Source organism: Myotis myotis, unplaced genomic scaffold, assembly GCF_014108235.1.
Source record: "Myotis myotis isolate mMyoMyo1 unplaced genomic scaffold, mMyoMyo1.p scaffold_m19_p_15, whole genome shotgun sequence".
NCBI classification, from domain to species: domain Eukaryota; kingdom Metazoa; phylum Chordata; class Mammalia; order Chiroptera; family Vespertilionidae; genus Myotis; species Myotis myotis.
Genome location: NW_023416319.1, coordinates 35,949,625 through 35,972,011, shown reverse-complemented (window position 1 = coordinate 35,972,011; position 22,387 = coordinate 35,949,625). Strand labels below are relative to the sequence as shown.

The following is a 22,387-nucleotide window of genomic DNA, read 5'->3' as shown; positions in this document are numbered from 1 at the left end:
GGAAATAGGAGACTAGATCCTATTCTTGTCTCCACATCTAATTTCTTTTGGCCATAAACAAGTCTTTTAATTATGGTTACTTATATCACATGAGGAATATTATTTGGCAACCCCATAAACCTTTGGAAGTTGAATTATAAAATTTATATAAAACACTGAAAATTAAAAGTAATTTTAATAAAAATAGGAATATTTTTAAAAGAATTTATATACATAAGAACAAAAGTCTTAAAACTACCTAAGTATATAAGAAATAAAAGCCAATTATGCACGCATTCATTAAGTACCTACTGTGCTACAATTGAGTTATTCATTCACTTTTTACATTTCTTCCTCTTCAAACATTAATAAAAATTTAAAAGGCAGAGATTACTTTTTTTGTAATTAACTGTATTCTTTATAGAACGGCAAAAAACGAAAAGTGGAGAAACAGTTGTTTTAAAATTGAAAGATTGCCCTTCAGGAGAAGAATTCAAGACTATGATGCCAGCCAGGTAAATCTTTTGAAATTTGTTTTTTGTTTTTTGGGGTTTTTTTGACTTAGCTTTTTGAAGTTGAGCTGAGATTTATACCCAGAAGTAAGATAAGGAACAACAACAAAAGTGAATGTGAGGCATTTTCTTCCTCAATTAAAAATAAACTAAAAAACAAAACTGGCTCTAACTGATTTGGCTCAGTCGTTTAGTATAGGCCCTGGGACTAAAGGGTCGTGGGTTTGATTCTGGTCAAGAGCATGTACCTCGGTTGCAGGCTCAATCTCCGCATGCGGGAGGCAACCAATTGATGTGTCTCACATCGTTGTTTCTTTCTGTCTCTATCCCTTCCACTCTTCCTAAAAATCAATGGAAAAAAATATCCTCGGGTGAGGATTTTATAAATAAATAAATTAATAAGAAAGAAAAGAAACTGAATTTCTGTAGTCTCAGCAGGGGAGAGTCCATGTTAGGACAGTAAAGAAAAGAATGCTCATGTCAAGGACACATTCTTTGGGACTTCCCTGTTCATGGTGTTTTTAACTGTCACGATTAGGCAGCATTGCCATTTTAGTATGGCTTCTGTTCTTTGCTTGTGGATGTATTATGCACTCATTTAAACTTTTAATGAAGTCAGGAAAAGTGTTACCTATCAAAGGCCTTATGTTTTTGAACAAGTTGAAAATTACATATTTGGAAGCACTTAAAAATATGTCTTTATTCAAAAGAAGCCAATGTTATTTTTCAGATATGAAGATTTTTTAAAAAGCCTGCCATTGCCAGAATATTGTAATCCAGAAGGAAAATTCAACTTGGCCTCTCATTTGCCAGCATTTTTTGTGCGCCCTGATCTAGGACCCAGGTTGTGCAGTGCCTATGGTAGGTATATATTTGCATTTCCATCAACTTGGAATTCTATGGAATTTTAACTAACTTCTCTCCATAGATAAATTGTCTAATGATTTTTAGATTACACTAAATATGTTCTTTTAAGAATCCACTGAAATATTTTTCTAAATCAATATAGTAGGAAGTAATATCCCATATATAGATAAGTACCTGCTAATTCCTTGCAAATATTTCCATTTTCTATTGATTTAATTTTTATGGAACATTTCAGGATTGTGACTTTTGGGGGGAGGTTTTGAATCATGGAGAGTAAAACAATTAAATTTTCCTCATAGAGTTGGTTTGGGATATGTAAATTAGTCAAGTAAAATTTTATTTCATACACAGGTGTAGCTGCTGCTAAAGATCATGACATAGGAACAACAAATCTCCATGTTGAAGTTTCTGATGTTGTAAATATTCTAGTCTATGTTGGCATAGCAAAAGGAAATGGCATTCTCTCAAAAGCAGGTAAAAAAAACTTAAAGAATAATGATGTTTGAAATAACAGTTGAGTAACCACACACACTAGTGTTATCCAGAATGTCAGCCTGTGAGTTAACAGCAAAGATTACAGAAAGAATTACAATGATTATAGGGATATTTTAATCTTTATTACTTGAGGGATTGTTTACCCGTGTGGCGTTGTTTTTTTACATAATAGGAATTTTAATTTTAAAAATGGATATTTTTATTTGCTCTTTTTTTTATTTATTGCTCTTATTTTTATTTGCTCTTTTCTTTTTCATTAAATATTGTGTTAATGAAAATAGACTGTTAAAGCTCACTTATAAACATTTATTGAAGAATAGACAGTAGACCCTACAACTCTGAAGATGATTTTTTCTCCAGTATCATTTAGAAGGGACCTTTTTTTTTTTTTTTTTTTTCTTTTTACAGTTTTTATTATTGAGTTTTAGAGACATGGGGGGAGGAGAGAGAGAGAGAGAAACATTGATCAGCTGCCTTCTGCACATACCCCAACCTGGAATCGAACCCGCCACCTTTTGGTATACAGGTCAACACTCCATCCAACTGAGCCACACCAGCCAAGGCAAGGAGCCTTTTCTTTTAAAGTAGAAATAACGTTTCTATCCAGTGTATAGGTTTTAGATTCCATCCTCTGGATTTCTTTCTGAAACCTTTTTCATCCGTTATTCCCTTCTTTATAGACATAGGCCTTTAAATTTTCCCTCTCCACTAACTAGCTTCTTTTCTTCAGAGTAGGAGTGCACTCTGGACTGTTCCTTCCTTTTCAAAAGAAAACTTCCTTCAAACCATGTCTTTCTTGCCATCATCCTATACTCTTGCTCTCATACCAAATTCTTTGCTGTGTCTGTCACCTCCCTTTCACATTTCATCTGATTAAGGTTGGGCTCTATACCTGCTACCCCACTGAAATTACTTGTGCTACGGCTCTCACAACTGGGTAATTTAATGGTTTCTTTCTGGTCCTTTAATTACTTGCCACATCTGTAAATAAATGGCACTGTTTAATCACTATGTCACCTTCAGATACTGGCCTTGGCTCCTGTGAAACTACTCCCTGATTCCTAATACTGTTCATAGAGTTATAGACTTAATTGTCTGCGTTTTCTAGTATCACTTAGATCGTCATATGTATATCTGGAGCCTAGAATGCTTGTACAGCTTAGTGGCTAGTTGCCAAGGATATGGGGTTTCATTACAGGATTCACTCAACTTTTCTGTATATTTGACAGCTTCTATAATACCCACACTAAATTCTCCCAAAACTATAGAAACTCACTTTTACATTGTTTCCCAGGTCCCTTTGCTATTGATTATTGATTATAATAAATTAAAAAAACCTTTTGCTTCTCCTACAACCAAGGATTTAAGAGTCAGGGACAGTTTATAGTCCCAGCTCTAGCACAGAAATGTGAGACCTGTGGTTGAGATTACTTATCCTTTCAAAGCCTGTTATGCCTCAGGGTTAATTATCTCGTCTGTACTTCACTGTACTCTTTTTTTTTCTTTTAATTGATTTCATAGAGGAAGGGAGAGGGAGAGATGAAAACATCAGTAATGAAAGAGAATCATTAATCAGCTGCCTCCTGTACACCCCCCACTAGGAATCAAGCCCGCAACCCAGGCATGTGCCCTTGACCGGGACCCTTCAGTCTGCAGGCTGACGCTCTCTCCATGGAGCCAACCCGGCAAAGGCTACTTCATTGTACTCTTTTTCAAATCATCCCCTATAGCAATTTGTCTGCAATATAGAGGTTACGCCTGTTTTTCTCTAGTCTTTCATGTGCTTAAATGTTGGAACTTTCTTAATCGCCTTTGTGTCTACATACCTCCCATCTCATTTATAGCATAGTTTTTTATTTTGAGAAAACATTAATATTTTAGTTCTTTGACTGTCTTTTATCTAAAGTTTTGCCAATTTTCATAGATGGTCTCAAAAAGTAAAGAATGTTTTGGGTGCCTAGCCAGGAGGTCATGGTTCCATTCCTGGTCAGGGCACATGCCCAGGTTGCGGGCTCAATCCCCAGTAGGGGGTGTGCAGAAGGCAGCTGATCCATGATTCTCTCTCATCATGGATGTTGCTATTTTTCCCTCTCCCTTCCTCTCTTAAGTCAATAAAAAATATTAAAAAAAAAAAAAGTTTTGGGGATATAATAATGCTTAAAACACATTAAGAAATAGTGGTCTAAAAAGTATGCACTTTTTCTTTTCCTCCATCTATGATGGCCCTCCTATCTCTTTTTTTGGCAAATTCCTATGTTTATCCCTCAAAGTGTAACTCATATTATCATCTCCCACTAGAGATCTTCATTAAACAGTATAAACTTTCTCTTCCTTATGATTTGGTTGTTTTAATTTACAGAGCAATAAAAGTTAAAGGAACAGTAATTGAAAAACTTTTATCTAAGGTTGTTAAATTATAATTTTGTTAAAGAAAACACATTAGCTCTGGTCAGGTAGCTCAATTGCTTAGAGCACCATCTTGATAAGCCAAGGTTGCAGGTTTGATCCCCAGTCACACACTTATAAGAATCAACCAATAGCCCTAACTGGTTTTGCTCAGTGGGTAGAGCATCGGCCTGTGGACTGAAGGGTCCCAGGTTTGGGACAGGAAGGGCATGTACCTTGGTTGCAGGCACATAACCAGTGGGGGGTGAGCAGGAGGCAGCTGATGGATGTTTCTAACTCTCTATCCCTCTGCCTTTCTCTCTGTAAAAAATCAATAAAATATGTATTTTTTTTAAAAAAGAATCAACCAGTAAATGCATAAAGAAGTGGAACAAATCAAAGTTTCTCTCTCTCCCTCCCTCTCTGTCACTAAAAATCATTTTAAATAGTTATTTTTTAAAACTACATTTAAAATCCATCAACTGGGCCTGGTCAGTTTTCTCAGTGGTTAGAGCATCGGACCACACACCAAAAGGTTTGATTCCCAGTCAAGGGCATGAACCTGGGTTGCAGGTTCAATCCTTACTCTCAGTTGGGATGTGAGTGGAGGCAACCAATCTCTGTGTCTATCTCTTTTTTTCTTTTTTAATATATTTTATTGATTTTTTTTACAGAGAGGAAGGGAGAGGGATAGAGAGTTAGAAACATCCATGAGAGAGAAACATCGATCAGCTGCCTCCTGCACACCTCCCACTGAGGATGTGCCCGCAACGAAGGTACATGCCCTTGACAGGAATCGAACCTGGGACCTTTCAGTCTGCAGGCCGACGCTCTGTCCACTGAGCCAAACCGGTTAGGGCCTGTGTGTCTATCTCATATCTGTGTTTCTCTATCTCTCCCCTTCTTCTCCTCCCTCCTCTTTCCCACTCCTTCCCTTCTTTCCACTCTCAAAAAATCAATGGAAAAATATCCAGGTAAGGATTAACTAAAAAAAATCAACTGGCATTTCATAAACATACATTGTTTCATAAACATACATTGAGAACTGAACCCATCTTTTTGAATTTTTTTGTACTTGTGTGACTGCACTCACTACGTGATATTCTTATTTGTCTACATTTATTAATACCCTCTTTTATCTGTGAGGTTTTGACTGTCTTTCTTAACTATAATCCCCAACATTCTAGGACAGTGTCTGGCACATTGTAAACACTTAATAAATGTTTGAGTTAAGAAATCCTTACAGATAATTTTAAAGATAAAAAGGCTTTTATTTCTACTGTTGCAAATTGGGAAACATCTGATGTATTCATTGTAGCAGGCAGTAGATTTCTTCAAAGAACATTTCTTTAAAATGTTTCAGTATAGTGAAACTGGGAATTTGGAAAATAAGACTCAGAGATAACCATAGTTAACTTTTTTTTTTCTGTTCAGACGTGTGTGTGTGTGTGTGTGTGTGTGTGTGTGTGTACAGTTTTTGGTTTGCCAACATTTCAAAAGAACGATTTGATGTTTCCTCAAAACCACAGTATGTAGGGCATTTGCATTTAATTACAGATTAATAATATGTGAGATCTCCCAGGAATTAGAAGACATTTGAGGTTTATCTCCTCTTTAAAAGTCCCAGTCTATTAAGCACTGTGCTGCCTCCGATAGGTCAGTTTTAGGAGTCTTGGCTTTCTGCTGGTAGTCTTTGCTGACCAATTTGAAAATATTCTCTGGTGTTTTAGGAATACTCAAGAAATTTGAAGAAGAAGATTTGGATGACATTTTAAGAAAACGATTGAAGGACTCAAGTGAAATACCTGGTGCTCTGTGGCATATTTATGCTGGGAAAGATGTTGACAAGATAAGGGAATTTCTTCAGAAGGTATAATTTAGTTTGCAAATTTGTTTATCTCTTCACCTTAAGCAAAGACTAATTTTTAATGTAACTTCTTTGGTATTCAGAATAAGATCCTATATAATAAAAGCCTAATATGCAAATGGACCAAATGGTGGAATGACCAGTCGCTATGGTGCGCACTGACCACCAGGGGGCAGACGCTCAATGCAGGAGCTGCTCCCAGCCCGCAGACCCCAGGCCAGCCAAGGCAAGTGTCAGCAGGGGGCCCCAGATCGCCCTACTGGTCACCCCCCAGGCCAGCCCTGATCACCGGCCAGGCCTAGGGACCCTACCCATGCACAAATTTTGTGCACCGGGCTTCTAGTCATTAAATAATGTAGGATCTTTTTTTATTGACTTCTTTTTGCTGTTGACCTGGGGAGTACTACTCTATCATATCCGATTGCTGAGATACACTTATTTGAATAGACTGAAATTTGTAGTAATTGTACCTTTGTTTTGGTTGTTAGACATTCTAAATGAATGTGACACACTCATCTGAATAAATGATTAAAACCCTTTGTTCAAATATTTTCTAAATTTTCTAATTATAGAGATTTTTTTAGGGTACCATCATTGCTGCTTTTCTTATAGTAAGGGACATCTTCCTTCTGAATGGACATAGGTCTCTGGTCAGTGCAGAGGGCTAAAACCCTGTACCTACTATCTTATACCAGAATACTTACAAGTATTTTAATTTAAAATATTACAAGTTATGCTTTTTAAAACAGAAGATTATTCAGTGATTAATAAATGGTTCCTTGAAGTTGATTTGTCAAGGGTTAGGAGGTTAATAGTATAAAGGTATTTATCTTAAAAGGTAAAAAGTACCTACCTTAAGAGACGAGCAGGATCAGGAAATATTTATGAAGTCCATACCTATGAGTTATTTGACTAAGCTTTTTCTCATCTCTGCATTGTACTCTTGAAACAGTTATAAGGAAGGAACCAAATATAAACTTCACAGTGGAAGGAGATGAGAAGGGAGTGTGCCTCACTTTATCAGTGTGCAGTTTTTAATATCCTCTGGCTTTTCAAATGGTTGTAGAATATTTTCTCTAACTTAAGCTCAATCATTCCATACGATTGTGAGAACAAAAGACTTATTGTAAAGAAAATTGAAATTTAATGGAACAGAATTTGCCATTTCCCTTACTGAAATTGGGGTGCTTATTTTAATTACAATCCATATTTCAGATTTCAAAAGAGCAAGGCCTTGAAGTTCTACCAGAACATGATCCAATACGTGATCAAAGTTGGTATGTGAACAGAAAGCTCCGCCAAAGACTGCTTGAGGAATATGGAGTTAGAACCTGCACTCTTGTTCAGTTCCTTGGTGATGCCATTGTCTTACCAGCAGGAACACTTCATCAGGTATAGAAAAACTTTTAACTTGCTTAAACATTAGTGATATTTTCATTTTTGTATTATCTCTGATTTAGTGGATTGAAATCTAATTTTTAAGACTTAGGGGAAAAAAGAGATACAGCAGGTCCTCAAGTAATGTTTCGTATGCCATAGGAAATTAACTCTTGTTTATATTAACTAGGCTGATAAAATTGGTTTCATTATATGTGGTTTCACTTTTAAAGTCATAGTACTATTGACAACATTAAGTCAAGACTTAACTGTACTATATAGTTGGTTCTTAATAGTTGAAACTTAATAGGGGGGAAGAGTGTGTATTAAATCTTAGAGATCAAGTTTTTTAAATATATTTCTATTGGTTTCAGAGAGGAAGGGAGAGAGAGAGAGAGAAACACCAATGATGAGAGATTGGCTGCCTCCTGTAAGCCCCACACCGGGAATTGAGCCCACAACCTGGGCACACAGCCCGACCGGGATCGAACTGTGACCTCCCGGTTCATAAGTCGATAATCAACCACTGAGCCATGCCAGCTGGGCAAGGTCATACATTTTTTAACACGCCCAATATGAGTAGCATGAATTTTATTGGCTAGATTATTTGCAAATTCAAGCTTTCAGTGTCCCTCCTACCTCTTGAGGTTGCCAACATAGCAATGACATCCAAAGAAAGATGATATATAAATTTTATAGCTATTGATCTACAAAGACTTGTAAACTAAAGTAAACACATCTTTCTGTGGCTGGACTGTGTGGCACCTGGAAGAAAGGTACAAAACAGATGGCGATGGTATGGAGGCCTGGATTGGAAGTATCCAGTAGGCTTCCATAACTAACGAGCTACCACAGACCAGTTTAGGCCATACAGTAACAAAAGTGTACAAAGGAAACCAAGAACCCCAAAAGCTAGTTTGCCTCAAAGTTGATTCCATACCTTTCCACCACCTGGTAATTGGGATATATATCATTTGTAGTTTTACCAAGGAGTTCGTATAACTATATATGCTACTACTGTCTGTTTAGCATCTGTGACACTATTGTAATGGCACAAGTAAATATTCCTTAAGTTATAATGGGTGCTTAGTTTTTAAGAGATCAGGTTCAAGGTTAGATTTAGATTTATCACTTTTGTTGTTTAAATAGCATTTTTGATAAAATATAAATACATACAGCTTTTTCTCTACATTAACTTCCTGAGGGAAATGTATTAATGCATTAATAAATCAATGTCTTATGTTAAATTGTTTTATTTCCCCTGGACTTACATGAATAGCTCAGACATGTTGGATCATTTATGATTCAGGTTTAATTGGGATTACCCCACATACAAGTTTTTTTTTTGTTTTGTTTTTTTGTTGCTTTGTTGTCTCTTATCAGAAAACTAGAGGCCCAAGGCTGGGCTGGCCAGGGGGAGGGGCCGTGGAGATTAGCCGGCCGGCCCTGTCCCCTGGTCGAACTCCCGGTCCAGGGGACAATTTGCATATTAGCCTTTTATTATATAGGATGGCTACTCAGTACTCAAAATGAAAATGCTCTCAAAGGAGTAGCCTGTTTAAGATAAAAGTACAATAAATCTTTTCTTAAGTAGGAATAATTCTTTGATAATACAAGTTTCCTTAAATTCTTATATGTCAATTTTCTCAATGTTGAACTGGAGGGTGCAGGTTGGGTTTTCTTGGGTTTTTTTTCTTTTTTTTAAGGTACAAACCTATATAATAAAACCCTAATATGCAAATAGACCAAACGGCAGAATGACTGGTCACTATGATGCACACTGACCACCAGGGGGCAGATGCTCAATGCAGGAGCTGCCCCCTGGTGATCAGGGGGAGCCCCACTCAGAAGGCAGGCTCACAGCTGGCAAGCGCAGCGGCGGTGGCGGGAGCCTCTCCTGCCTCCGCAGCAGCACTAAGGAGCAGCGAGCAGGCGGGCAGTAAGGAGCGAGGGGTCCCAGACTGGGAGAGGGTGCAGGCTGGGCTGAGGGACATAGCCCTCCCACCCCCAGTGCATGAATTTCATGCACCAGCCCTCAAATTTGTATATAATACAATAGATTCTTACTAGTGTAGCGTTCTGTACTTTTTGACAGATAAATAGGTGAGTAACAACACAGTTAAAATATAGAGCACTTCAATCAGTCCAAGAAATTTCCTCCTGCATGTTTTTAGTCAACCTTTCCTCCCACCTGACATTCCTACAACCACTTACCTGTAGTTCTGCTTATATAAGAATGTCATAATTACAATCATATAATATGTAGCCTTTGAGTCATCTTACATAATGCATTTGCGTTTCAGCCATATTGTGTAAATCAGTAATTGTTTCCTTTTTCTTGCTAGGTATAGTTGTTCATTACATAAATGTACCACGGTGTTTTTTTAGTCATTAACCAATTAAAGAACATGTCGATTGTTTCCAGTTTGTGGCAATAATAAAACAAGCCACTATAAACCTCCACATAAGGATTTTGTATGAACATAAGTTTTTATTTCAGTTCAGTAAATACTGAGTAGTGGGATTGCCTGGTCATGATGAATGTATGATTAACTGATAAGAAATCGCCAGGCTGTTCTCCAAAATGGTTGTACTATTTTCCGTTCCCCAAAGTAGTATATGTGAGTTACATTTCCTCTACTTATTGTCAGTTTGCTTTTCAGCATTTGAATAAATGTGCTTTAGTATCTCACTGTGGTTTTAATTTACATTTTCTTAATAACGAAATATGTTGTGCATCTGTTCATTTGTGCTTATTTGCCATCTGTATTTATCTTGGTAAATTTGTGTTCAAATATTTTATCTATTTTTATAATTGGGTTTTCTTATTTCTTACTGAGATTTGAGTGTTCTTTATCTACTCTACTTACATGCTTTGCAAGTATATTCTCCCAATATGTGACTTGTCCTAATGGTGTCTTCCAAAGAGCAGATTTTAAATTTTGAAGTTCATTGCTCAGTTTTCTTTTATGTATTACTGTTTCTAAATTTTTTGCCTAGCCAGGATCATAAAGATTTTCTCTTACATTTTCTTTTAGAAATTTTCTAGTTGTTATTCTTACATTTAGTTCTATGGTCCATTTTAAATTCTTCTATATGGTCCATTTTTAATTAATTTTTCTATGTAGTATAAAGTATGGATCAAGATTCAAATTTTTTGCATATGAACATTCAGTTCTAAAATACATTTTTTTTTAAATATACATTTATATGATTTTTAAACATTCAAACATTACAAAAGAGTTCACGGTTAAAATTCAGTTTTTTTTCTCAATTCTGCCTGCAGTGCCTCTCCTCCAGAGGCAACCACTGTTACCATGGAGATTCCATGCATATACATCTTTCTGATGGATCTACTTCCTTTGGGGGGGGGGGGGGGGGCGGGAAGAAGAGCCAGGGTTTTTCAAAATAGTAGGCAAAGGTATCCTGTTAAAAAGTATAGTTTTTAGTTTACATATCACTCTGCTCAAGGCCTCACAGGCCTTAAATGATCTGCACGTGTATCCTACTTCACACACGCCCGGGTACACTCTTCACACATCCCCCTCACTGCCTTCCTCTCCCCTGCTCTTCTTCTCTCTTGCCACCTTGACCTCTTTGTGGTTTTCACATACACCAAGCATGTTCCTACCCCAGGGCCACTGTATTTATTTATTTATTCTTTTGGCCTAAAATTCTTTTTCCTCTCAGATATCTGTAAAACTTGCTTCTTCACATTCTTTAAGGTTTTGCCCAAATGTCACCTTCTCAGTAAGGTCTTACCTGACACCCCAGTTTAAAACTGCAAATTATGTCCCCCATTTACTGTCATCATCCCTGCTTTGTTTTTCTCCATTGCTGTCATTACCTTCTAACATGCTTCATAATTTTACTTCACTTTCTTGATTGGCTTTTAACCCCCCAATGGAATATAAGTTTCATGAGGACAGGGATTTCTGGGTTGTTTTTTATTGCTCTCTCTCTCTTACCCAGAATAATGCACATAAGTATTTGTGAGGCCTGAAGGCCTAAAAATACAACATGGTTTTTACACAAATATAGATGAAAACAAAATTGTGACTTTCCATTTATATATATTGTATGTGTGTGCTCTTTGTACAAACATGCAAATTTTGGACTATTCCTTATGTGTCTTTGGCTACTTTAGAATGTTTACCTAGAATGGAATCTAACTTCCAGGCTTTTTTTGTTTTAATATATTTTTATTGATTTCAGAGAGAAAGGGAGAGGGAGGGAGAGACTGAAACATCAATTATGAGAGAGAATCATCGATTGGCTGCCTCCTGCATGCCTCCCCATCAAGCCTGCAACCCAGGCATGTGCCTTTGACCAGAATTAAACCCAGGACCCTTCAGTCCGCAGGCGACACTCTATCCATGGAGCCAAACCAGCTAGGCTAACTTCCAGTTTTGATTGTACACATAAGAACATAGGAAAACGTGTTTTAAAATATGTAGAAATTTCACTTAGATTATAGAGAGCAAATTTCATCTGTGATTAAAAAAAAATGTTATACTTAAATCTTGGAATAGGTACTGAACCTCTTATCCCTAGTTTCATGCTCTGAAATACAGAGCTTCTATTCTACAGACACACATTGCAGGCGTAGTGAGACTAAACAGCGATGCTGAGAATGTGCGGCATCCACTGTGTTCATCCTCCAGAGGAACCAGCAACCTGCTGGTTAAAAAGAGCATGTTCCATTCATATCTACACATAAACATATGCCATCTAGCTGCCAATAGCAGGACAGTGCTAGATTGTAAAGAACTCCGCAAACTTCAGCAGCTGTTCAGGTGACCATTATGCCCAGAGGAGGAATTGGAATTCCATTACCCTATCATCAATTAGATTTTCTCCACAATCTCTATTCCCCACTCTTACTATCTCCCTCTTCTCACTCTTCCTAATTAAATTTATTTTTATACTTTAAAAAAATGGAATAAGTTTTAAGTGTTCAGTTCTCATTTATTTTTTCTTTCCCAGGAATCTTACATCTTTTAATAGCACTTAGAAGACAAACATCACAAAATCAAGATTAGATCAACTTGGTCCTTTCTTTGTCATTATACTGATCCTTAATAGAAAGGAGTTCTATGAAATAGTGAAGTGTGTGCAGTCACTTTGTACATGTTGAACAAATAAAACATTTACCAGGTTCTTATGAAAACAATTTAGTCAAGAGAGACAACTGTTGAAAGGCAGTTGTACTGATTCCATCAAAGATTGAAGGATATTTTTAATTGGTTAATTTCGGGGGGACGGGGGAGGCACAGGTCAACAAAATACTAGCATAATTCTAAAACTCTTGTCAATATATCTATCTGAAACTACAGTTTTCATCCCAGTTCCTAAAAAATAAACTAAGTTTCATTTTCTTTAATCTACTCTCTGTTCTCAAACTTAACAGTGAAGTGATGGAAAGGCTAGCAGCCAAAGAAGCAGCAACAATCAGCCAGATTGACTGCACTGTTTGTTTTTACGTAACACCAAAACCTGGCTTAACAAAATTGGTGATTTAAGATCTGATTACCAGCCTCTCTGAAGGACTCCTGGAAAACTTTTCATCTTTTAAAAATTCCAGTTACAAAGTCACTTTACATGAAGTTGTTCAGTGGCAGAACTTTTTGAGAAAGTGTGGTCTTCTGCTTTGAAATGCATTTGATATTTTGGAGAAAATAAGTGCTCTGGTGAATTGTCCTTTGCGTTTATTATTAACAGACAACTTCGCTTTTCTCTAGTCTCACTTCCTAAAATTTACATTTTACTGCTTTTGTTTTGGGGATAGGTCCAGAATTTTCACAGCTGTATTCAGGTAACTGAAGACTTTGTGTCTCCAGAACATCTCGTACAATCATTTCATTTAACACAGGAACTGAGACTTTTGAAGGATGAAATCAATTATGATGATAAATTACAGGTAAGAGATTAATTTTCTGACTAGCTTCTGTTCTGTAGACTTTTTATATTCAGAAATATTAATACATGATAACAGCTTAGGCCATCATGGCCTAGTTTTTCACATTCGGATAACGATCAAAGATATTAACCCCACTATGCACTTAATTGTATAACTTCTAGTGGCCCTGATTTTAACTTTTGGTTTAACAACCAGAAGTTGTTAGCTTGGACATTTTTTAACTTTGACGTTTATTTTCCTTGAATTTGGCTTTCCATTAAAAATTATTTTAATATAGCAGTTAATATTTGTTAATTTATCTCCAGCTGGAGTAGAAATCCTAGCATAATTCCAAAACATCTGTTTCAGGTTAAAAACATCTTGTATCATGCAGTCAAGGAAGTGGTAAGAGCTTTGAAAATACATGAAGATGAAGCAGAGGATATGGAAGAAAATTAGGTGTGTTCCAGTTTGCTGTTTTTAGGCCATTGAAGTGGGATTACTTGCTCTTGAACGATGATACGTATGCACACTGACTTAAGCTTCATAAACCATCAGTGCCAAGAAATTCTCTTTGTAGTAATTACTTGTTACTGACATCACAGCGGTATAGCATAAGTCACAGCTCCTATGGTTCAATGTTAGTTATTAAAACAAGCTACATTTAAAAAGCAGCACTTCATAGCTGTTTTTGTATTATAGTGTATATGATGTTTGTGAAAATGCCAGATTTAAAATGATGTATTTATTTTTGGAAAAAAATACAAAATTCTATGCTATATTGTTGATCAAGTGTAAATGTGACCTTGTACAGTTTACTAAAATAACTGATATTTTTCACTACATTTGAGACAGTTACTGTGAGAATAGGACACAAACACCAGCTATTGCCTGCATTTGGGAAATTGCTGAATCGCACAGCATTCATGTCATAATCAGAAAATTACTGCCAAATAATTGTAAAAATTGTAAAATATGAAGTATATAAAGCAGATACTAAATACAGACACTTCAATATTTTGTTGAAGTTCTTGACTGTACAATTAAACATTTTCAAAAGGTGTAATTTATTTAAAATTGTCTCATTTTGGTAAAATTTATGTGACTTTTAAAGCTAAATATTAAACTTAATATGCTATGTAAATATATACATATATACATTTAATGATGTATTTTTTTAAAACATTGGCTTGCTTTTATTTGTTAAGTGCAAGTGTTACATATGGCTTTGTACATTGAAGTTGAAAGGGGTTTTACATTTTCCATTAAAAGGACTTTATCAAAAATTGGCTTGCTTCTTCCTTATCAAGGTGATTAAACAACATTTTCTTGTGACATTACGTTCTTTTCTAAAACATTTCCCCCTTACCTTTTATCTTTGTAAGCTTTTTTTCAGCTTTCTTCCAACTCTGTTGGCTATCTATATATGTAAAAGCCTAAGCAACCATTACAGTGGAACGACCGGTCAACCAGTTGCTATGATACACACTGACCACCAGGGGGCAGACACTCAATGCAGGAGCTGCCCCGTGGTGGTCAGTGTGCTCCCACAGGGGGAGCACCACTCAGCCAGAAGCCGGGCTCACAGCTGGTGAGCGCAGCTACAGTGGCAGGAGGCTCTCCCGACTCCACAGACTCCACAGCAGCACTACTGAGCGGCAGCAGCAGGCACAGTGGGCCAGAATGAGCGCAAGTGTCGCAGTGCCTAGCCCCAGTTCTGGCTCCTCCCTGGCCACCTGCCACTTGGCACTCTGCTACATCCCCCAAGGGGTCCCAGATTGTAAGAGGTCACACAGGCTGGGCTGAAAAACAAACCACCACCACCCCCCTCCGGTGCATGAATTTTGTGCACTGGGCCTCTAGTAAAGCTAGTGCCTCAGCTTTACTTGTCCCAACAAAACAGGAATACAGGTAACTCTATCATTTACTTATAACACACTTAATAATTAAAAAAACCCATAAATGAATTTTAAAAGCTATGATTATAGGAGTATGCAATTTTTTCTTTTACAATTTTTAGAGAGGAAAAGAGGGAGCAAGAGATAAACATCCATGTGAGAACAAAACATCAATAGGCTGCCTTCTGCACACCCCGCACTGGAATCCAGTAATCTCTTAATACGTAAGATAACACCCAACCGACTCACACTGACCAGGGCAACAGTATGTAATTTCAAATATAAGTTTCATAGCAGAGATTGCTGCCAATAACTGTTGGCAATTGGAAGAGAAGAGCCTGAAGTCGGTTCACTGGATAGAATATAATTCTACTTACTGTGTGACCCTGATAACTTGCTTTGATTTGGAGTCTTGATTTTAATAGGTGACTATTAATCACTTAGTTGCTTGAGTTTCACATAGTCCTATTTGGATTTTATTGGAAATATGTAGCTCTCCACTGGCACCAGCAGAATATTAAGGGACAGCCTTTCCCTTTTTTCCCTTTTTATTGGATTTATTGGGGGTGACAGTGGTTAACAAATTATACAGGTTTCAGGTGCACAATTCTACAACACACCTGTACAATGCATTGTGTTCACCCCAGGTCAAGTCTCCGACAGCCTTGTCTTCCCAACTGGAAAGTACGTACTTTAAAAGAAAAAAGTGGTAAACCCACATTGTTACCTTGCAGGTTGCTTAGTTTTTATCCTCGTATGTCCACCATCTTTTAGCTCCTGGTAGGCTATTACACCGCCCTCCACTCCAGGCAACGTTCAGCCAGGAATGGGGCAATTACATGTCACAGTAATGTCCCACCTGGCACAAGGTTAATGGGATGGATGACAACTACTTGGTAGGGGAGGAAATGGGCTGAGGATGTCAACCTTTTGTAAACTTTTATTTTATTTTTTTTTTTGCTTTGTGATCAGTATATTAAGGAAACATTCATACTTTCCAAGAATGGATTCTGATGTCCAATTTAAGCTTTTAAACATTACTTTTAAGCTTTTGAACATTAAAGCTATTCATCATAATTTGCTATACTACCAACATATTACATTTACTTTGGAGCACAAACTAAATGGTTTAAGGTTGCAACACCTAAAAAAAAAAAACAGTGCTGTAAGCCCTCAAGAAACAGCATATCTTTTTTTTACATTATTATTGATTTCAGAGAGGAAGGGAGAGAGAGAGAAACATCAATGATAACAGGGAATCATTGATTGGCTGCCTCCTGCACGCCCCCTACTGGGGATCAAGCCCACAACCCAGGCATGTGCCCTTGACTGGAATCAAATCTGGGACCCTTCAGTCCGCAGGCCGATGCTCTGTCCACTGAGCCAAACCAGCTAGGGCAAGAAACAGCGTATCTTGATAAACCTCTTGTTTAGAAAGTTATTTCTGTCACTGATACCACAGGCTAAGTTATACAGTATGCCATTCTCAACTAACAATTGAGGCAACAGAATAAAGCAGAGGCATTACAATGAATCCCACGTAATGCAACTATACAGCTCAACACTGCTCTATAAATTGGGTTCTTCAATTGCCAGTTAAATACATTTTAGTTTCTTCTATATATATAAAAGCCTAAGTGACCGTTCTACAGCTATGACACGCAATAACCACCAGGAGGCAGACACTCAGCGCATAGGTGTTCCATGGAAACATGGAACAGACAGATGAATCTCAGAGGTAAGGGGGTAAGGGGGAGGGCGGGAAGAGATTAACCAAAGATCTTACATGCATACTAGAGGCCCAGTGCACAGATCTGTGTACCGTTGGGGTCCCTCAGCCTGGCCTGCGGTGATTGGGCCAAAACGGGCAGTCCAACATCCCCCGAGGGGTCCCAGATTGCTAGAGGGCACAGGCCAGACCAAAGGACCCCACTGGTGCACAAATCTGTGCACTGGGCCTCTAGTAGCTTAATAATTAAAGTTCATACATGGAAGTAAATACAGGTAACTAGCATTTAAGCTATTGCATGTACACAACTCAAGGTATGACCTAAGAAAGGCATGGGAAGAAAATGTTAAGTGGTTTATTCTTCATTTCACTTAAAACACTACTGTAGCCCTGGCTGGCATATTCAGTGGTTAGAGCACCAGCCCATGAACTGAAGGGTCATGGGTTTGACGATTCCGGTCAAAGGTACTGCACGTACCTGGGTTATGGGTTCAGTCCTGCATGCCATGGGCAACCAATGAATGTGTGTCTCATATTGATGTTTCTCTTTCCCTCTCCCCTTCCCTACCTTCCACTCTCTAAAATCAATGGAAAAAACATCTTCCATTATTAACAAAAAAACTTAGATAAGTAAAAACAAAGTGGGAATTTAAATAATTCCAAAAACAAAACACTCCTGTATTTGCCTATTGAAAACAATAGCAAGTAGCCGAAACCGGTTTGGCTCAGTGGATAGAGCGTCGGCCTGCGGACTGAGAGGTCCCGGGTTCGATTCCGGTCAGGGGCATGTACCTGGGTTGCGGGCACATCCCCGGTGGGGGATGTGCAGGAGGCAGCTGATCGATGTTTCTCTCTCATCGATGTTTCTAACTCTATCTCTCTCCTTTCCTCTCTGTGAAAAATCAATAAAATATATTAAAAAAAAAAAAAAAAAAGAAAACAATAGCAAGTAGTGAGTATAATTATAGTCATCCACTCATACATTACTGTAATGAAATGCCAGCTTTGAGTGTTATTCACTGGCCCTTTAAGAGGTCTGACGCTGATCATCCTCAGATGCTTTTCCCTTGTAATGGTGCTACCTTTCTTGATTTGGATCAAAGTCCACCAGTTCTACCTGGTCCATTTCATTAGTCTTTTTTTAAAATATATTTTTATTGATTTCAGAGAGGGAGAGAGCGAAAGAAACATCAGTGATGAGAATCATTGAACAGCTGCCTCCTGCACGTCACACACTGGGGATGGAGCCCACAACCCAGGCATGTGCCCCTGACGGGAATTGAACCTGGGACCCTTTGGTCCGCAGGCCAACGCTCCGTCCACTGAGCCAAACCGGCTAGGGCTCATTAGTTTCTTCTTCTTTCCTCTCAGGGAGGTTTTCCAGCAAAGAACGTTTATCAGGAGAGAGCCATCCTCAGGAAAGTTTACCTTAAATTGAATGGTTACATGACCTTTTCTTGTGGCACACACCAGATGTCTCCACACTTGACAGGCTGACCTGTATGAGAGCTGATAATTACGGCTTGGTTTGGAAGCCACACAGTACTTCCACAGACATGAAAAGGTCAGTCTTGTTGAGGGAAAACGGCATAGTCCTAATCTAAAACTGATGCCTTCTGCCTCCAGTCCTAGTTCTTGGTCTCCTTAACCATATAATCTCATCCTCTGGCCATCTTTCATGCCTTTGTCAATAAGAGCTTTTAGAATTTTCTGTTGACCTATCATCCTTACATTGTAGCTTTTGCATTTATCTTCAGGACTTATTCCATTCCCCATGGTCTTGGCACACAAACTAAATTTGCTGAACATTCCAGGTCATATGCCATGAATTTTCATTTACATTTCAGTACCTTGCAATAGGGACAGCATTCTACTCCTTTCTTACCATCTCAGCCTTCACATTTACAGACCACATTCTTTGCAGAGCTAGTTTTTTAGCTGCACCTTTGAATAAATCTAAGATTACTGAGAGCTGATGCACATTTGTTTTCTACCTCTTCTTTCTCTCCAAAAAGCATATCAAAGATGTCCACGTTCCACCTTTTAATGATCTCTTCTGTCATATAATTCACTTTTCTTTGCATCAGAAGATACTTTCTGAGCTTGGGAAATCTTGTTTACACTCTCCATTTGGATTCTTATCAGGGTGGGACTTCAAAGCCATTTTCCTGGGTCTTTTTCACTTTCCCTGGATGGCATTGGGTTTGACCTCCAAAACAGCTATTTCTTTCACCATTTTCTACAGCTAGTGTGCAGGTGACGCAGGTGTACGGAAGCAGCCCTCCACCTCTCATCACTGAGTGTTTTGGAAAGTTTCCAGTTTTTTACTTTTTTTATACCACTTTTCAAAATATGCCCCAACTTGCCTGGCCGGCATGGCTCAGTAGTTGAGTGCCAAACTATGAACCAGGAGATTGTGGTTCGATTCCTTGTCAGGGCACATACCTGAGTTGTAGGACCCCAGTAGGGGGCGTGCAGGAGCCAGCAGATCAGTGATTCCCTCTCATCATTGTTCTTTCTCCCTTCCTCTCTCTGAAATCAATAAAAATATATTTTTTTTAAAAAATTATGTGTGTCTAAATACATTTCTGCCACATTTTGGGATCATAGCACCCATAAAAATCATCTAGTTTCCTGTTAATGATATCTGGGTAAGATTAGTGAGCTTCAGAAGTTGGTCTCATAGCTTTACTTTGCTGTGTGTGTACATCTACAATCATGGATTCAGAATGTTCTATTTCTCAACACCAACCTATCACAGAGGCGCTCTCATACCAGATCAAACTGTCAGCCGTGGGAGGAAAAGGACGGCTTAATTAGCATTCTGCAGCTCTTCAGTGTGCTATGCACTATGAATCGGGTATAGCCAGTGGCCACGATACAAAGCCACAGGCCACAGGTCTGTCCCCGAGGTTCAGACTCAGACTTCTCCTTACTACAAAAGCTATGACGCCTCGATAGTTACACCCTGAAACCATATCAAAGATACAGGAACTTAGTAGTATACGAAGTGCTTTGGCTCTCACAGCAATCCGGCTCTTTTCACGAAAGCAGTGTCTGAAACAAAAATGAAATGTTGGCAAGCTCTGGGTCACTGGCTGCATACAAAGTGAGTTCCCTTTCTTGAGTGGGGAGATTTTCACAGCTGACTTCAGCTGCACACATTTCTCTGTAAGTGAGCCAACCAGCTGCAGCTAAAACTGGAGGATTGCCTATCTCCTGTATCTGGTCTGTGAAAAGGAACTTGGCCCTGGGGTCAAAGAAGGTATACAGCAAGGATGTGTGGGTCACTGCTTTCCTGCCCCCTAGACTGTGACTCCAGATTAGAGAGATGATGAAAGATTTGAACAGCTGGTTCAGTGAACAAATATGAAATGAAGTGCAAAACGGAAGGGGACTGACTCCTTTCCCAAGGAGAGTCAGAAAGTCCCCTGCCGGCATAGTGAGGATGGTAACTGACACACAGGTCCTTTCAAACCATTACAGAACAGAGGGAAAACAGCATAGGACCAAGGGAGGTCATGCAGGTTTAGTCAGTAGGAGTTCATGACAAAGGGCACGCAGGGATCACTGCCCCAGCCATATGCCTCACAAAGCATGAGTTACAATATGGATTATCATTGCAGGACACATCTACCTTTCTACAATTTCTTCAACATTTATGTTTTCATTGGTGACGAGATTTCCCTCAGAAACCTCTGGATTGCCCTAGCTGGTTTAGTTCGGTGGGTAGAGCGTAAGCCTGCGGACTAAAGGGGTCCTGGGTTCAATTCCGGTCAAGGGCACATGCCCAGGTTGCGGGCTCGATTCCCCGGGGGGGCGGGGGGGGGGCGGGGGGGTCTGCAGGAGGCTGATTCTCATCATTGACGTTTCTATCTCTCCCTCCCTCCCTCTTCCTTCCTCTCTCTAAAAATCAATAAAAACATGAAATAAAAAGAAACCTCTGGATTGTTAAATACTACGCAACCAGTATATACAAAGTACAGGGAGAATGTAATGCATACATACTGCCTGTGGTTAGGGAAGGCTTCAGAGAGGCAGTATTTGTACAACCCTTCAAGGAATAGAAAAAAAACGGGACAACAAATGTTGTGGACGTATTTAAATTGCCTTCTAGACCTTTTCCATGGACTCAGCTGTTTGAGACTTCCAACACTTTCGAAAGTGACTTACAAAATAACTCACTCTTCAACTCTGGCCCTAGAGAGGAAGGGGAGGAGCTGCTGGAACCACTGGGGACTTACTCCTTTCCAAAGGAGAGTCAGGAAAGTCCCCTGCCAGCAGGGTGAGGATTATGAAAGGTGAAGGAATATGAAGTAGACAAATCCCTATCCAGGATCAAGTTCAACCGACGGCTTCCAGGGTAGGTCATAGGTATATTATACTCTATGAAGAGCACAAATTATTTTCACATCAGCATCTAGAGCAGCGGTTCTCAACCTGTGGGTCGCGACCCCTTTGGGGGTCGAACAACCCTATCACAGGGGTCGCCTAAGACCATCGGAAAACACATATATAATTACATAGTTTTTGTGATTGATCACTATGCTTTAATTATGTTCAATTTGTAACAATGAAAATACATCCTGCATATCAGATATTTACATTACGATTCATAACAGTAGTAAAATTACAGTTACGAAGTAGCAACGAAAATAATTTTATGGTTGGGGGTCACCACAACATGAGGAACTGTATTAAAGTCGCGGCATGAGGAAGGTTGAGAACCACTGATTTAGAGACACTGATAGCTTGAGGTGCTTTTCTTAGTCAAATGAAATTTTAGCCAACCTAATATATTTGTGTCCTCTAGGTTTTTGGAAATGGGTAACCATTTGTGGCATATATGGGGAACTCTTTACCTAAATTTTTTAATAACTAATTATGTAATTATAGTAACATAATAATTATAACTATAATTAACTTCCTGCAGAAACTAATTATGTTGAACAGAAACTTTTAGTATTGTGTTAGCAAACTTTTTCCAGGTATAAGGGGGAAAAGCCAGCCTATACCTTTTGGGGAAGGAAAAGGTATAGGCTGCCTTTTTTTTTAAGTCAGTTCCTAAAAAATCACTGCACTATGCAGAGTCCAATAAACAGCAGAGCACTTAAACGGGGACAAGCCAGGGTTTGGGCCCAACACTGAAAAATGATCGGTAATGCATTAAAAACAAAAACAAAACAATAGTGTTTTACATGTTACATGTTGAAGCAATGGATTAGCACTACAAATAAATATGACACTTTACCTTGACGTTTGCTCTGGACGTGGACATCAGGACTGCAGCTTGTGACAGACTGAGATTTGGTGGAAGGAGGGTTGTCTGAAATTAGAAAGTTGTACCACCAGATGTAGATGGGTGTGTCTCAGTACCAC

General features: G+C 38.6%; 1 protein-coding gene and 1 pseudogene across 12 annotated transcripts in view; one reads left to right on the top strand and one right to left on the bottom strand.

The window, feature by feature from the left end:
- JMJD1C (jumonji domain containing 1C) overlaps window positions 1-14,667 on the top strand; it is a 252,566-nt gene extending 237,899 nt beyond the window's left edge. For 11 of the 12 annotated variants that reach the window (XM_036336855.1, XM_036336849.1, XM_036336848.1 and 8 more), the window contains 7 exons: window positions 404-494; window positions 1,222-1,352; window positions 1,710-1,832; window positions 5,969-6,108; window positions 7,321-7,497; window positions 13,271-13,402; window positions 13,751-14,667. In XM_036336855.1, coding sequence (XP_036192748.1) covers window positions 404-494; window positions 1,222-1,352; window positions 1,710-1,832; window positions 5,969-6,108; window positions 7,321-7,497; window positions 13,271-13,402; window positions 13,751-13,840 — 884 coding nt within the window. In that variant the 3' untranslated portion in view covers window positions 13,841-14,667. The remainder of the gene's footprint in view (window positions 1-403; window positions 495-1,221; window positions 1,353-1,709; window positions 1,833-5,968; window positions 6,109-7,320; window positions 7,498-13,270; window positions 13,403-13,750) is intronic. The other variant, XM_036336854.1, reaches the window with a different exon arrangement.
- A 3,368-nt stretch (window positions 14,668-18,035) lies between these two features.
- Window positions 18,036-19,468, bottom strand: LOC118670323 (annotated as a pseudogene).
- Between the last annotated feature and the right edge of the window lie 2,919 nt (window positions 19,469-22,387).